Source organism: Miscanthus floridulus, chromosome 14, assembly GCF_019320115.1.
Source record: "Miscanthus floridulus cultivar M001 chromosome 14, ASM1932011v1, whole genome shotgun sequence".
Taxonomy (NCBI): domain Eukaryota; kingdom Viridiplantae; phylum Streptophyta; class Magnoliopsida; order Poales; family Poaceae; genus Miscanthus; species Miscanthus floridulus.
The window spans coordinates 27,685,303-27,701,519 of record NC_089593.1 but is presented as its reverse complement, the minus strand read 5'-3'; the positions used below and the strand labels follow the sequence as shown (position 1 = coordinate 27,701,519).

Below are 16,217 nucleotides of genomic sequence, written 5' to 3'. Positions count from 1 at the left end.
TCACCTTTCTAAGAATAAAGCAATTACTGCTTACCGGCCTAGTGGCTGCAGCAGCATACAAATGGCCAAACTTTGTTGTGTTGCATCCAACCCACACATAGATCTACATCAATAAGTATAAAAAGGAAAAACTCAGATGGGATCACTCACATACAGATTCTATGTACACCAATTAAAGAATGAGAGATACCACATTCATGGTTCGAAAAAACCTAATTAAACCTGAAGCGGACCCCTAGTGTCTCGTTTAGGGCCTAGGCGTCCAATAAACCTCTGGACATGTCTAAGTGCTGCGCATAGGCGTGAGACAGTGCTTAAGCGGCGTAGAAACACGAAAAAGCGGTAGCCTGGCCGGCTTGATGGGCTATGTGTGGCCGTGCGGGCAGGAGAGTAGGAAAAAAGCATGCAGAAGAGCCATGGAAAAGGGAAACAAGATGTGTGGGGATCAAAATTGCACGTCTTTTCACCACTTCTTTGCAAGTTTGCAAGAATTGGAATCGAAATTTACTTAATGTGCAACTGCAAGTTTGATGTCTGCTAGTGCTAGTTGCCTAGTTGGTCAATGAATTGGATTGGGGTCTGCGGTCTGCTAGTCTTTATGTGTGCTACCTCTTTAGTCTTTATGGGGTAGATATTGGATTGAGGTATGTTCACTGACTTGTTTTACTACTTAGTACTTACTACTAATCTTATTCTCAGCAGCACAAAAATAAAAAAACACACAATCGATTAATCACGTTTAATCTACGTTTAATCTTCCTAGGCGCTAGTCAGTAGGCTAGCGCCTAGCTAGCGCCTAGCGTTTTCTTGAACCTTGACCACATTGCAAACATGCTGAGAGCATTGAAACAAATATACATCCAAAATATCATTGAAAACATGCTGAGAGAACTGAAACAAATATACATCTAAAATATCATTGCAAACAGGCCAAGAAGATTCAACAAAATCACATTTAAAGTATGGTGAATGTAGAGAGTACAGCAGCAAATCAAGTTTTTTCCTGACAGATTTTAGTCCTGGTATTACAAGTGATACAGAACATTTTCAAGTCACAACCATGATTGGTAAATAAACAGTTCAAGCTTTGCTCACAGTGACAATGTGGAAAGCGAAACGCTTAAAAACTGGCATACTTTCATGTCATTGAAGAGACATACACATACAGGAAATGATTGTAACATCAGGGTTCAAATTTAATTGCTTTTCTAAAAGAAACTTGATAGACATAAGGTACACCTTTCTTTTACCAGATGGCTAACACATAGAGTGAGCGAACTACTAATACCATAACAAGGCTACAATTAGTGCACTTTCTTCCAGGTGAAGGGTTTTTCTGTCATTTTTTTTCTCGAACTACGCAGGAGAGCTGCGTGTCATTTCATAACATGAGGCGCTGTCAACGAGTCAGGTTGTAAGGGTTTTTCTGTCTTACCTATAAATCTTTATTTTCCTTTTCGTGTTACGCTTGGCTGTATGGATTGGTCCAATAGAGTTGTGGTGGTGAACAGACTACGAAAACGTTGTTCCATACTAAACCAGAAGGATCTTGATTTACTACATAGTTTTCTGATTTCTCAGCTTATTCAGCCCTAATTGTGTTGTGAACAGTATTTGAACAACCATAGATCATGAGTACAAGATAGACGTGCCATGGCATTCTATTAACCTTGTCTTACTGAAGCGCACAGCCATAAGCCAATATTATCATAAAAAAAGGGCGTACCCAGTGCAGAGAGCTCCCGCTCTGTGCGGGGTCTGGGGAAGGGTGTCAGTGGCAAGCCTTACCCTCGCCTGTGCAATACGAGGAGATCGCGACTCGAACCCGGGACCTTCCGGTCACAGGCGGTAAGACTCTACCGCTTGCACCAGGCCCGCCCTTCGAAGCCAACATTATCATAAAAAGTGAACAAAATTGAAGTCTATCACTAGTAGCCATAACCATGACAGACAAATAAACACTTCAAGGAGTTCAAGCTTTGCAGACAGTGACTGTGTAACAGCCAAATACTTAAAAGTGGTATTGCTTTCATGTAATTCGTAGAGACAAACAGGATACGACTAGCTACTAAGGTGAAGAAGGCAACACCAACAGAGGCTAACAACTAAGACATAACTACTGTTTGAATGCCTATTCTTTTGTATGTATTTTGGAGACAGAAACTCCTATGACCAATTACGTATGGCTGTCATGGACATGTTATGACCCATGTTATGTATGTGATGGACCAGTTATGTATGACTGCCATTGCCAGTATGGACCTATTATGGTATGGCTGTCATGTGCCAATATGGACTTGTAATGTATGGCTGTCATTGCTAGTATGGATATATTATGTATGAAACCAGTTGTGTATGGCAATCGCTGAAACTGATAATGGATTAGCTTGGTATGTAAATTTCTGTCAATTTCATCTTCTTGTTAGTTGTCATGGAATTATTGGCTGTTGTCATGACAAAAGAACCATTTGATGCAACATACAATAGGCAACACAATAAGATAGCGTTTCCATTGCATTAATATGTTCAGCATACTATTTTCCTACCACTGAGAACAACCATTCACTTGAACACATACATTATGGCAACAATGCATACAACAAATAACACTAAAATCAACATCTTAAGCAAAGAAATCAGGGCATCCATCTTGCTTCCATGTGTTCTTCCCAGCACACTTTGACTGTGCTTCTTCTTCACCAAATCCCCTAGCTTCTTCTACTTCTTCTGCCCCTAGGCTAGCTTCAAGATCAATGGCAACAAAATTCAACTCCACAAGCCAGTTCAAGTACGCTTTCTAGAATTCATAGAACCTACAACTACCAGGCATCTGAAAAAAGCCCAACAGTTAGGGTTCTTCAACCAAACCAAACCCAAGAAAATTGAAAATGGAACAAGAAAACCCTTACCCCGGGCACATTTCTGGGACACTTGAAGAACACGCGCCCCTGGTTTCCGTTCTCTATTGTCCTCACTATGAGCTTGATTACCTCTCTCTCTTGCATGTGGGACACACGATCAGCAGGGAGCCTAGTCTCCTTCCCGGTGTCTTCCTCAATAGCCCACGACGCCATGCTCCTTGACGAAGAGGGCTTCGACCTCCGAGCCATGAGGTGCACGAGGGAGGAGGATTAGCCGTCACCGTCGCCGGGGAAGAGAATGGGTGAGAGGATGAAGAAGGGATGCGGCTGTTGGACTGGGGAATGGACTGGATTTGACTCGGGCTGGACCGGCTCAAGACAAAAGAAGGAGGTGAGGGCAGCGTGGTCATTTCGCGTGCCAAGTTAGGGCTCCTAGGCTCCCTGCCACGCTGGCGTGCCACCTTAGCAAAAATGGTAAAAACGTAGGAGGGTTACTGTTTGCGATGACAAATGTGTAGGGGCGCGCACAGAGCTGGCAAACGAAGGAGTGCCATCCGTAAGGATAGCAAAAAGTTAAAAATCTCGCGGCGGGCGGGGTGAGCGGAAGAGGCCTCGCTTCTACATTTCCCGGTATGCCCTTCGCCGTTCAATGGAACAAGTAGTAAAGCTCATTTGTTCGCGCGCACGAATCTTGAGGCGAGGAACATTTCTACGGCGAGGATAACACTTGCGGCCACATGTACAAACGATAAATCAACTCTCCAAGACGAGTAGTGTCCTTGTGATTTGTGAGGCTACGCCAAGGAAGTGGTTGACGCGCTACACGAACCAAGCAGACCCGAAAGTTTGGGTGGGTGATAAACGGGCCTCACTGTAGGGCAAAATGGTTATTTCATCTGTTTGTTTGACACTGTTAGAGACAAGAAGACGGAATGACATCCGAGACAAAAGAGTTCAGAGCAATGGCACATGTGAGAACTTAACTTTTTAAATGGCTTGGTAATTACCAACTCTTTTAATGGGATACAGGTAAAAGCCTGATTTGAAGACTGGTTTTGGGTGCCCAGTGATAGAGTGGTTTAAAGAGTGAAAATTGCAGGTGGAGCGGAGCAGGGCGGTGGCCCTCGGTTTCGTTTGATTTGGGTCCTGTTTGGTAGAGATTTACCACCGGAAAAAGTGAATCTAGATCTGGGATTCACCGTGAATTTGAGATCCATCATGGATCTACCAACAAACTATTTGGCAAATGCATCAACTCTAGATTCATGTAGGGGCATTTTCGTTGGAATGGCCAGATTTGCCCTTGGCTCACACATTTCTCTAAATCTCACTGACACTCGGACCCACATGTCAGGAAAAAACACCGGCTTAGTTCTTCGAGCACAGTGTGTAGGGCCGACCGAGGGCGGGCTCGCGGCAGGCCGGAGCAGGGCACGACCACCGTGGGGCCGACCAGGGGGCACGCGGGCCTGGGCGCTGAGGGCGACGACAGTGGGGGCTAGGGAGGAGGCCAAGCACTGGGCGCGGGCCGGAGCCTCGCCGGAGGGCTTCTTCTTCCTCGTGCGGAGGGCCTGATGGGGCTGCTTCTTCTTCGCGCGGGGCAGGCGGGCGCGTCGCGGGGGGTAGACGGCCGGTGCGGAGTGTCTGCGTGGTGCGCGCAGGGAGGTAGGCAGCCGGCGGGCGCAAAGGCCTCGCTCGGGAGGGCGCCTCTGCGGGGTGCGTGCCAGAGCGCAGGCTGGCCTGGCCGGAGCTCGCGGGGCACCGGTGGGGGTGTGATCGGGCTTCGGTGACGGCGTTGCCGAGCTTCGATGTGGACGGCGCGCGGCGTGCACAGAGCAGGGCGGCGCGTGGGCGGCCAGAGCGCGAACGGGCGCGGCCGGGGTGGCAGAGACAGGGCGGCAGAGGAAGAAGAAAACGCGACCCAGGAGGAGAGGAAAAATAGAAACAAGCGATATGTTGGGTAACGAGCGGTAGTGGTGAGTAATTTTTCCCAACTTCACCAGGAGCACCTCTCGAGGAGCTCCACCAAAATAGTGAATCTAGCCTTTAGATCTACCGATTTTGTAAATCTGAATTTGGTGGATGTGGAATGTTTGGAAAAATTTTGGTGGAGGAAGGCTGAAAATGGTGAATCTGGAGTCGCTGAATCGCTGCAAACATGCCAGTGGTTGCGACTTGCGACCCGAAGCTGCTCCTGGAGTATTCACTTGCCATCCGTCCGCCCCCAAACTCCACAATCCAGGACTACTGGGCTATTCCCCCGTACCTCGCCGCCACCGCCACCGCCACCGCCGCCGCTCCCTCAGATGCAATTCATCCGCCCTATTCTAGTACGTCTCTTCGGATACCCTAACGTCGGCACCTCTGCTACCCCAATGCACCGCCTCTCCTCCCCCTGTCGATTTCCCCTCTCTTTCATGGCATCTGCGACGACTCGCTGGTGGCCACCAGCGCTTGAGCAACGAGCTTCCCCACTCATGGTGTCTCCCAATCCACCTGTCAGTCGTGTTTACCGGTGTGTTTTTCTTGACCTGATGCTAAATTTTGCGCCTTTACTTGGTTGCTATAGTTTTTGTATCGATGTAGATTACTGTGTTTACCCTTCTTAATTTCCTATATGTTGAGTTTTTGAAGGGGAATGGGGGACATATGGTTTTTTTTTGTTCTGATGCTAATGTTTGGGCCTCTATAGTTGGTTTTGGGATCTGGATTCTGACGGACTGATTTTGATTTACCCTTGCTATGTTGTTTTTCTAAAGCAAATGAGCAAAAAAATTTCAGTCCATCCCATGACTCCCAAAATAGACAGGATAGAGACTCTGAAAAGAGAAATCGATTTCAGTCTTAGATTATATTGCGATTTCAATTCTGACCGATGACACCATCTTATTCATGTCGAATGTTGGACGATGAGATTAGCTTGTTATATATATATTCTCGATTTCAGGCTTAGGTTATATTACGATTTCAATTCTGACTGATAATACCATATTATTTATGTCGTATGATGAGATTATCTTTTTATTCTCTTTGGTGATAGACTTCCTTGTGGACATCGGAACATGGCCACCATCAGTCGAGTAAAAGATGATGAGTCTGATAAACCAAACAGGCTGCTGCCCATCTCTTCTGCCAACGTTATTAATCTTCCCTTGGACAACATTGAGAAAAGGGGTGCAATCTTGGGGGTTATAGCTGGAGATGACACAAGTGATAAAGATGCTTGTTGGGAAACCTCGGAGGTTATATATGTCAAACATGAGACATGTGGGGAAATTGTGAAGCACACTGTCACTGAGGAAGATGGAAGGAGCACAACTGAGGATCATAAGGGCAAAATAGGTGTCAGTGATGATGAAGGATATACTGTGAATAATGTACTTGCAAGAAGTAGACACCGTGACGGTTCTATATACAGGGGCATGGGCGATACATGGTGGAAAAAACAGTATTGTACTGCAGACCGTAATGAGAGTAAGTGGAAAAAAAACTCTTTTCCTATTTTTATTTGTTTCCTTAAACATAGCATCTCTCTTTCCATATCCTAAAGCTGTATATGTTTAATTGTGAATTTGTGATCCTGGAGATCATTGATATAAGGAGCCATGGAGCACTGCCTGCCATGTGCAAACCTTCCTCTCCTTGCACTCTTTTAAGTTATGAGGTAATTGCACTGGAGGTCATGAAACTTTGGACGATAGTTAGCACTTCCACACAAACCTTGCACTTTACTTTTGCAAGCCCTTCAATTTGGCACCGTTTGCACACATAGCTATTTGCCATGTTACCTGATGGGAGAGGCTGTGGTGGCATGTAGAGCTTTGATGACATGGACTAGGACCCTATTCCATGCTATGTTACTGCATAAATGCCTATGTTCCCATGTGAAATTGAATAAAGTAATGCTTTCTTCCAGAAATTTACTTGCATATCAAACCCTGCAGTAAAACTGTGACCATGGCACAGCCTTTGAGCGTGTATTTAAACGACAGAATTCACAGGAAAAAAATGACAGATATAAGCAAAGCCATTGAGCGTGTATTTGAACGACAGAATACACAGGAAAATGACAGATATAAGTGCAAACAACAATAAAAGAATTGGGCAGTCACGCTGATGTAGTTACCATTAGGTTTTAAAGTATCCATACATGCATGCAGCCACAATCTGCCAATAATACAAGATTTTCAAATCTGCTGTCAGCATGACACTAGCAATATGACAAGTCCTCGGACAGTTCACATACTATACATAACCTAAAGGACTATTAGGTCTGAAAGGAGCCAACTGAACCTTCCAATGCCCCTGTTCAGTATGAGGATCAGATTCCCACTTTCCAAAATGTGCACCACTTAACTAGAAATATTGTAACTGTTTCTTTTGGCTGCTTTACAAAAGTACTTCCTGCACAGAAAGAGATATTGCCCCACTGATTGTTATCAATGTTTGTTTGTTGTTGTTATCTTCTTTGTTGAACCCACCACCCTAACCCTCTTCGTTCTTCAATGCTCATCTAACCTCCTGCTTGCTGTTGTGTGTGGAACATCAATTGCTTCTGACCTCATGTTGGATATGAAAGTGGAATGAGGAAGAGGTGTTTCGCTGCTGCTCTGATTAATTTCTTAGTTTTGAGTGATGAATGCACACACTGACTTGTAGGATCAATGAACTGGAAATCATCCGGGTCAACTCCTAGCACGCCAATCTCATCTAAATACATGACACATGTTGTATGCTTTTTGGGACAAAAGAGGCCATGCAGTTCGTGTTGATATCCCCTCCCTTTAGTCCTCATTAGCCCCATGCTCAATACTTTCACTGGAAGCAGCCGACAAGCTTTTCGAGGCAATGGTTTCTTTGGGTGTTTCTAAAGAACTCTTGAGGTAACACGATTCCTAGTAAAAAGAACATAGATTGTTTCTGCTTAGTAGATGGAAAGGAAAAATTTCCAATAGGTCCATGTAATCCTCAAATAGCATATTTACTTTTCAAATATTAATTACCTTTTTACCGTGTTAAATTCCATCAAACTTACAATATGACTTTAATTTTTATGAAGCTCGGTTGGAGGCAATGGCATTATCAGATCCTACAGATTGTATCATTCACGATGGAAGTTGCATTCGACATCAGCCTAATGGCATGCTGCAAATTTTGTCATTAGAGTTGGCTGAAATTTCTGCGCATGGTGGCTTAGTAGAGTTATATGGGTACATTGCAGTGCGGGATAATGTGGATGCATTGCTTAATTATGTCATCAATTTTAGCAGGGATGAACCCATCATTGCGAAGCAGGTGCACATGATCATATCCATACTTACCTTTCATTATTTCAAGGGATAAGTCTACCTAACTTCCCCTAGTATCAGTTTATTTGTTTAATCTCCTCAAGTATAAACCACGTTGGAGCTGCTTTGGAGGCAGTTTCACCCACATGGCTTGTTAGGTGGACACTGCCACATGGGCAAAACCACCACCAAAACCCGTCCCTTAAGAATCATTTAGACGATAGATTTAGATGGTATGGAATATTTCAGGAGCCAAATGCCTGATTTTGTACATAAGTGCATCAGGCAGATGAACCTTGATACTTATGGGGTTAAGTAGGCTTATTCCTTAATTAAGTTACATTGTTCATTTCATAATGTAAGGCTTAACTTATTCACATGCATATATAGAACATATGAGATTGGAACATTACATACGCTCGATAGTATTAGGAAAGGATCCATTAGGATCAAGTGTATATCAGGAAGGATCCATTAGGATCAAGTGTTTATCCGGATTGGATCCATCAGGATCAATTGTATAGGATAGTTTCATGTATAGCCTAGCTTCCTTATATTGTATCACATACCTTGTACTATATGTTGACTATGGCTATATATATGACAGGCACCCCCCACATTGCGTGTGTGGTGCGATTCCCATACCTTTCTACATGGTATCAAGAGTCCGGGCCTAGGTCCACTCGCTCCTCTCTTCCCACTGTCCGTGCCGCCCATATCAGGGTCGCGCCCCTCCCTCCTCTGACCTCTCCCACCTCACCCGGCGGCGCTGGCTTTCCTGCCACGGCGCCGTCCCTATGACCAGTCCTCAGGACTCCAGCGCCACATCCGGTGCCCTCTCCTCTGCCTTCGCCGGGTCAGGAACGACACTGGTGGCCTTCTCCATCCCCCCATACTGCCACCATCTGCCTCGAGCTAGAGCGTCCTAACTTCTCTTGAGGGTCAGCCTTCTTCCTCTCCCTATGCGGACAAGTTTGGCCTCCTGCCCGCACGTTGACGGCATGCTGGAGGCACGTCCTGATGACCCGGCCTGGGCTGTGGCTGACTCCTGCGTCCACAACTGGCTCCTCAGCACTGTCGCGGATGCGTCCTCGGCCTCGGCCCTCGAGCCGGATCAGACTACCCATCAACTGTGGATGACGATCGCATGGCTCTTCCAAGGGAACAAGGCCTCCCGTGCCATCTTCCTAAGTCATGAGTTCCACTCGATGACTCAGGTTGACCTCTCCGTCGATGACTTCTGCTAGAAGATGAAGGCCACCGATGATGCCCTGCGTAACGTCGACTACACCGTCGTCGTCTCGTAGCTTGTCTTCTACCTCCTTTGCGGCCTCAACTCCCATTTCTCCAGCACCGCCGACAACACCACGGACTCCAACCTGCCGCCAGACTTCGCCACCGCCCGGGAGAAACTCGTCCCCAAGGAGCTTCGTCTTGCCAATGAGGGCCAGGTAACGTCCCAGACCGCCTTTTTCACCGGATCTCCCTCCTGTGGCTCTGCTTGCCATGCGTCCACCTTCAGCCAGGGCACCTCTGGCAGTGGCGGTGGTCGATCGGAGCGGCACTGGCGGCTCCCACAACAGGCGGAACGGCCGTGGCGGCAGTGGCAGCGGCAGGGGTGGTCGTAGCCCTCCCCAGCCAGCCGGCCCATGGGTCTGCTTCTCCCCTAGGGCGGCCACAAGCAGCAGTGGAGCGACCAACAACAGTGGCGGCCCCAGCCCGCCTGGCGCCCTGTGGGTGCCCCCGGAGTCCTTGGCGCCTACCAGCAGGCCTACACTGCCTTCACCCTGGCGCAGTACTTCGATAGCGCCACCACTCCACCAGCTACTTCCAGCCAGGCTATGGTGGTTGGAATCAGGCCGGCCTCATTGCCGCCCTGAACCAGATAATGCTTCAGGGCTCCAACCCCTGGGTCCTCGACACTGGCGCCACTGCCCACACGTCTTCTTCGGATGGTATACTCCTCTCCCGCCTCCCTCACTCTGATTCCTTCATCATAGTCGGTAACGGTAGTACCATTCCTATTTCTTGTCATGGTCATTCTACCTTGTCGGCAGCCAATACTACCTTCAACCTTAACAATATTCTCTTTGCTCTTGCTCTAGTGCGCAACCTTCTTTCAGTTCGTCAGTTTACTCGTGACAACTCATGTTCCATTAAATTTGACGCTCTGGGTTTTTCTGTCAAGGACCTGTGCAACGGGACGCGTGATTCTTCGTTGCAATAGTGGCGGGGATCTCTACACCATCTCTCCCTCGTCGCTGCCCACCTGCAGCCTCGCCACCTCGTCCACGCTTTGGCACCACCGTCTCGGTCATCCTGGTCCTTCCACCCTCGCCACCCTACAGAGCATGTCCGCCATATCATGTAATAAGCAGCCATGGTCTGTAATAAGCAGTCGTGGTCTCTGTGTCATGCCTGCCAGCTTGGCAAACACACCGGTCCCGTTTAGTAGTTCTTCATCTGTCACTACCTCCATTTTTGAGTTAATTCATTGTGATGTATGGACATCTCCCGTTCTGAGCACCTCAAAGTTCAAATATTACCTAGTGTTCTTTGATTATTTTTCTCATTGTTGTTGGTCTTTTCCCTTTCGCCACAAATCTGAGGTTCACGTACACATTTCAGCATCACCCCGAAAGCATTTCAGGTTGATAATGGTACCGAGTTCGTCAATCATTCGTGGCACCGCTGAGTTTCTCTCCAGTCACGACATCACCTTGCGTCCTCTCGTGCCCTTACACATCTCAACAAAATGGTAAAGCTGAATGCATCCTTCGCACCATCAACAACACCATCCGCAACCTGCTGCTTCACGCCTCTATGCCACCCCCATACGACACCCTGGCAGCCGCCACATTTCTGCTCAACCGACGCCCCTCCACGTCCATACAGCATGCCATCCCCTACCAACTTCTCCACTGGTAGCTCCCAGATTACTCTTCCCTCAGTGTATTCAGCTGCCTTTGCTACCCCAACCTCAGTACCACGACAACACACAAACTCTCCCCTTGTTCGACTCCAGCGTGTTCCTCAGCTATCCTTCCTCTCACAAAGGGTACCGCTGCTTGGACATGGCCACTATCGTGTCACGTCACGTTGTGATCCGCGAGTCCGTGTTCCCCTTTGTTGCAGCTCCGTCGGCGGCTCTGTGCCATCATCACTTAATTTCTTGATGCAAGGTCTCCCTCCACCATCGGAAGCTCCACCTACGGGCGTCGAGCGATCGCGGGCGCCGTCAATTGCTCCCTCCAGCAGCAAGGCTGAGCAGTTGGAACTCTAGGACTCGGTGATCATCTTCGTCGGCCGGTGCGCCTTCCTGGACGCGCCACACCCTCTACCTCCCTGCTTTCGGGCAGGCCTCCGGCCCCAGTGGACCCAAGTCCATGTCCGGGCAAGTCAGGCTGCTTTGGGGCCACCTATCAGCGGCGTCCTTGACCCCCCTGTAGCACCCTCGGCGCCCATTGCCGCACTCGCGGCATCCACTGACGTGCCTGTTGCACCCTCTGCAGCACCCGCGACACCCTAGCAACGCCCGCGGCGCCCTTTGCCGCGCCCCCAGCAGCGCCTGCGACGCCTCCTGCTACGCCCGTGGCGCCCACAGCTCTGCCCTCGCGCCCGGTGACACGTCTACAGGCAGGTAGCTTGCGACCGGTCGACCGCTTCGGCTTCTCCGCCACGATGGCCTCGCCGATTTCGACCAACTATCGCAACACCCTTGCCAACCCCAACTCGCGTGCTGCGATGGCGGCAGAATATGACGCTCTCATCGCTAATGGCACTTGGTGCCTGGTCCCTCGACCTCCCAGTGCCAACATCATCACTGGCAAGTGGTTGTTCAAGCACATTTTCCACTCCGATGGGACTGGCCCGGCACAAGGCACGTTGGGTCGTCTATGGCTTCTCCCAGCAGGCTGGCGTTGACTACGACGAGACGTTCAGCCCGGTCGTCAAGCCGGCGACGATCCACACTGTCCTGAGCATTGCCGCCTCTTGTGCCTGGCCCATTCACCAGCTGGATGTGAAGAAACCCTTCCTCCATGGTCACCTCGAGGAGACAATCTACTGCCAGCAGCCATCTAGCTTCGTCGACCTGGCTACTCCCGACTATGTCTGCTTGCTGCAGAAGTCCCTATACGGACTCAAGCAGGCACCCCTGTGCTTGGAACCAACACTTCGCCAACTACATCCGCACCATTGGCTTCGCTGTGTTCAAGTATGATGCGTCTCTCTTTGTGTACAAAGATGGAGATCATGTCGCCTACCTTCTACTCTACGTCGACGACATCATCCTCACGGGTCGTCCACTGCGCTACTCCAACACATCACGACATGTCTCCAATCGGAGTTTTCCATGACGGACCACTTCCTCGGGATGTGACACGGGACCGCTCCGGCCTGTTCCTGTCCTAGCGCCAGTACGCCGTTGACCTCCTCCAGCGGGCTGGCATGTCCGAGTGCCACCCTATGCTGATGCACGGACCAAGCTGTTTGCTACTGATAGCGCACCGGTCGTGACCCCTCCGAGTACTAAGCCTCGCCGGTGCCCACTAGTACCTCACCCTGACATGGCCTGACTTGGCCTTTGCTGTTCAGCGTTCATGCATGACCTGCGTGAGCCGCATCTTGCGCTGATCAAGTGCATCCTCCGCTACGTGAAGGGCTTGTTCTCTGCCAGGCTTCACTTGGGCACTGGCCCGGTTGACTAGATCACCGCCTACTCCAATGCTGATTGGGCGGGCTGCCCTGACACACGGCGCTCCACCTCTGGCTTCTATGTCTTCCTCGGCGACAATCTGGTGTCTTGGTCCTCCAAACGCCAGACCACGGTCTCCCGCTCCAGCGCTGAGGCCGAATACCGCACCGTTGCGCATGTCATGGCCGAGTGCTGCTGGTTGCGGCAGCTCCTTCATGAATTTCACATCTCAGTTCCCTTGGCCACAGTGGTCTACTACAACAATGTTAGCGCCATCTATATGACCGCTAACCCCGTCTGCCACCATTGCACTAAGCATATAGAGATTGACATTCACTTCGTTCGTGAGAAGGTGGCCCTATTAGGACACGTTTGCGTCGTCCATGTTCCTTCGGCGCACGAATTCGCATACATCATGACCAAGGGACTTCCTGTACAGTTGTTCACTGACTTTCGGTCCATACTATGCATCCGTGATTCTCCCGCTACGACTGCGGGCGGGTATTAGGAAAGGATCCATTAGGATCAAGTGTATATTAGGAATGATCCATTAGGATCAAGTGCATATCAGGATATGATCCATCAGGATCAATTGTATAGGATAGTTATCCATGTATAGCCTAGCTTCCTTGTATTGTATCACCTACCTTGTACTACGTGTTGACTATGGCTATATATATGACAGGCACCCCCCACATTGGGTGTGTGGTGTGATTCCCATACCTTTCTACATATAGTACACTACAACTACTAATCTGTTTTACATCATTAAAGTTGGGACAGAATTGTTTAGTGGAACACAAAGCTCAGTTTGCACTCTTGGTTCTTGGGGGAGCAGGCTCTGCCTCTCCTCCGTTGTTTTTATTCTCTTCTTAATGAAATCACAGACAGCTCTCCTGCATGGTTCGAAAAAAAAATCCTCAATCAATAACTACATATAGGGTTAGTTTATTGTGTTGCTCCGTAGATATATATTGTGTGATAACTCCCATGCAATATCTTGCCAGGCTGCCAAAAAAATTGCTTCGATGTGATTATCTGCCCAAACATTGGAATAGTAGTATATAATACTTTGGATCGTATAAGCCTCTACTCCCTCTGCCCATCAATGTAAGTCGTATTTTTATTTTGAAATGCTGGACTGTATAAGGTTTGGCCAACAATACAATTATATGCATGTTTAATGTACCAAAGCCGCATCAATAGATTGATTCTCGCCAAAGGTCCTGTAGCCCAACTGGTTAGATGGCTCCGGCGGCACCCCTCAGGTCCTGAGTTCGATTCCCCACGGGGATGAATTTCAGGCTTGAGGGTAAAAAAATTCCCTTGTCTGTTCCACACCAAAGTACAGGTCTGTTGTCGTCCCGTCTCACGGGGATGCAGGTGCCGCTGTATATGGGTGGGGCCAGGGTTCAGGGATTTTCTCGAGCCGCGTGAGAATTCATCTTCTTAATGAAACACTGTGGGAACGTCTCTCCCCCCGTGGCTTGAGTTTTTTTTTTTAGATTGATTCTCGAAATACTTTTAAGACGATGTTGATTTTATAGCAATTCACATTATAATGTAAGAGAAGTTGAAGGTCAAAATCTACTTCTGAAGACACTGTCTCCTTTCAAAACATGCCTTACATTGATGGACGGAGGGAGTACTATATTATGAAATGATGGTTTACTGTGAGAAAAGATTTTAATTTTTGAAACTAAGGGAGTATCATGTATTCGAAACAAAATCGAGTAATTTTGGACTCTTGGTTGCTGCTCAGTACACTAGAAATATTGTTTTTTTTTTGTTTATAGGCATTTGAAAATTCATAGCATTAATGATCCCATCACCAGTAAAATCATCTTTTTTTTCTCTTCTCATTTTACACAGGCTCTTGTAAATATTGGGGATTTGAAACAAAATCATATGAATAATGGAGGCTGATTCCCTGGCTCTCTAACCACATTATGCACTTTGTAACCATTTTGTTTCATACGTGACAAAGATCTCGGTTATCAGTTTAAAATATTCCTTTAAATAAATGTTGTTACAAGTGAAACATCATAGGGGAAGCATTTAGCTTTAGATATTTCCTACTTTAATATGAAGAAGTACTGAATATAATAATTTGTAGGGTTCTCTCATCAACATGGCTGGCCCTAAGCGAGGGGTCCACATGATGGACCTTGCTCTAATCGAATATGACATGAGGATCAAGACAGGTGAACAGGAAAAGGATGACCTATATCTGATTGATGGTGCATCAATGATAGGCCTTGCAGGCTTATGGAATTATCCATTTACAATGCGCATCCCTGGTGATTGTGGTGCAGTTAACCTAACTTTAGCACGTCTTAATGATGCAGTTGAGGCGACTATAGAGGTTCTCATATCGGAAGTGCAAAACAGTTTCAGTTTGTTTCTTGGTTGTTTAACAAGTGGATTGAATAAGGAAATTCAGCTCTTTGATGGTGCCGTAGCCAAGTCATGTGGCTTAAGGAGGTCTGTGGTTGCTGTAGTGAATGATTCATCGATAGATTTGAAGTTCAAATTAGGCTCACTGTTATCTAGTTCCGACCAACATTGCTGCTCGTTCAACACAAAAACCCATGGGCATGATACCCAGGAAATAAAGACTGATTTTGCATTAATATCAGTGAAGGTGACTTGGTCAACTTTGCCGGATGGGACACGAGGCTACTACGAGTGGTAAAACTAAGAAGTTAGGTAGAGTGGCAGCAATCAAACATTTTTATGAATTCATAAACTTAGGTGTGGCAAATTTGTGGTGTAAACTATTGTGACAAGTAAGTCTTTGTACTTTTTATTAACACATTCAGTTTAACATGCAATAGTGTTATACTGGTATTACAGGAAACAACGCAGAAATCTTGTTAACTGAACGGCTAGCAAAGGCTAGTCCGTGACCAATTGTGTGTCTCTGTCTCTGGCATGTGGAAGCAGTTGCAAAAGCCATATTGGCCTATGCGGTATATCCCACCTGTGGTTGCAGCTTCGGCAAAGCGAGATAAGCTACTTCCTATCTTCAGCACTGGAAATATCGTTGTTGCTGTCCCTAACATCCTCCTCTTCTGCCCTACTCTTCCTCCTCACAAACCCACTATTTATCATCTGCCTTTTTTCTCGTCCTATTTCTCTTCTCCCTCTAATTCCTCCTTGGGCTTGTCATACGTGAATTTTTCAAAGTTATTAGCAGTTTTCAAGTTCCTCATTGGGCTTGTCATGCGTGAATTTTTCGAAGTTATAAGCAGTTTTCAAGGGAACTTTGATAATTCTTCTTTGGTCGTTATGTTTCCACTAGGAAGGTTCTTAATAATCTTGTTTCCACTAGAAGGTTCTTAATAATTGGGAGTAACTTATGTGTTTTTT

General features: G+C 47.4%; 1 protein-coding gene across 1 annotated transcript; it reads left to right on the top strand.

Moving 5' to 3' along the window:
• The first annotated feature begins 5,031 nt into the window (after positions 1-5,031).
• LOC136502813 (uncharacterized) lies at positions 5,032-15,708 on the top strand. The gene is made up of 4 exons (XM_066498056.1): positions 5,032-5,376; positions 5,902-6,335; positions 7,921-8,156; positions 14,962-15,708. The coding sequence occupies exons 1-4, from the start codon at positions 5,168-5,170 to the stop codon at positions 15,538-15,540; spliced, it is 1,458 nt and encodes a 485-aa protein (XP_066354153.1). The 5' UTR covers positions 5,032-5,167; the 3' UTR covers positions 15,541-15,708.
• The last annotated feature ends 509 nt before the right edge of the window (positions 15,709-16,217 follow it).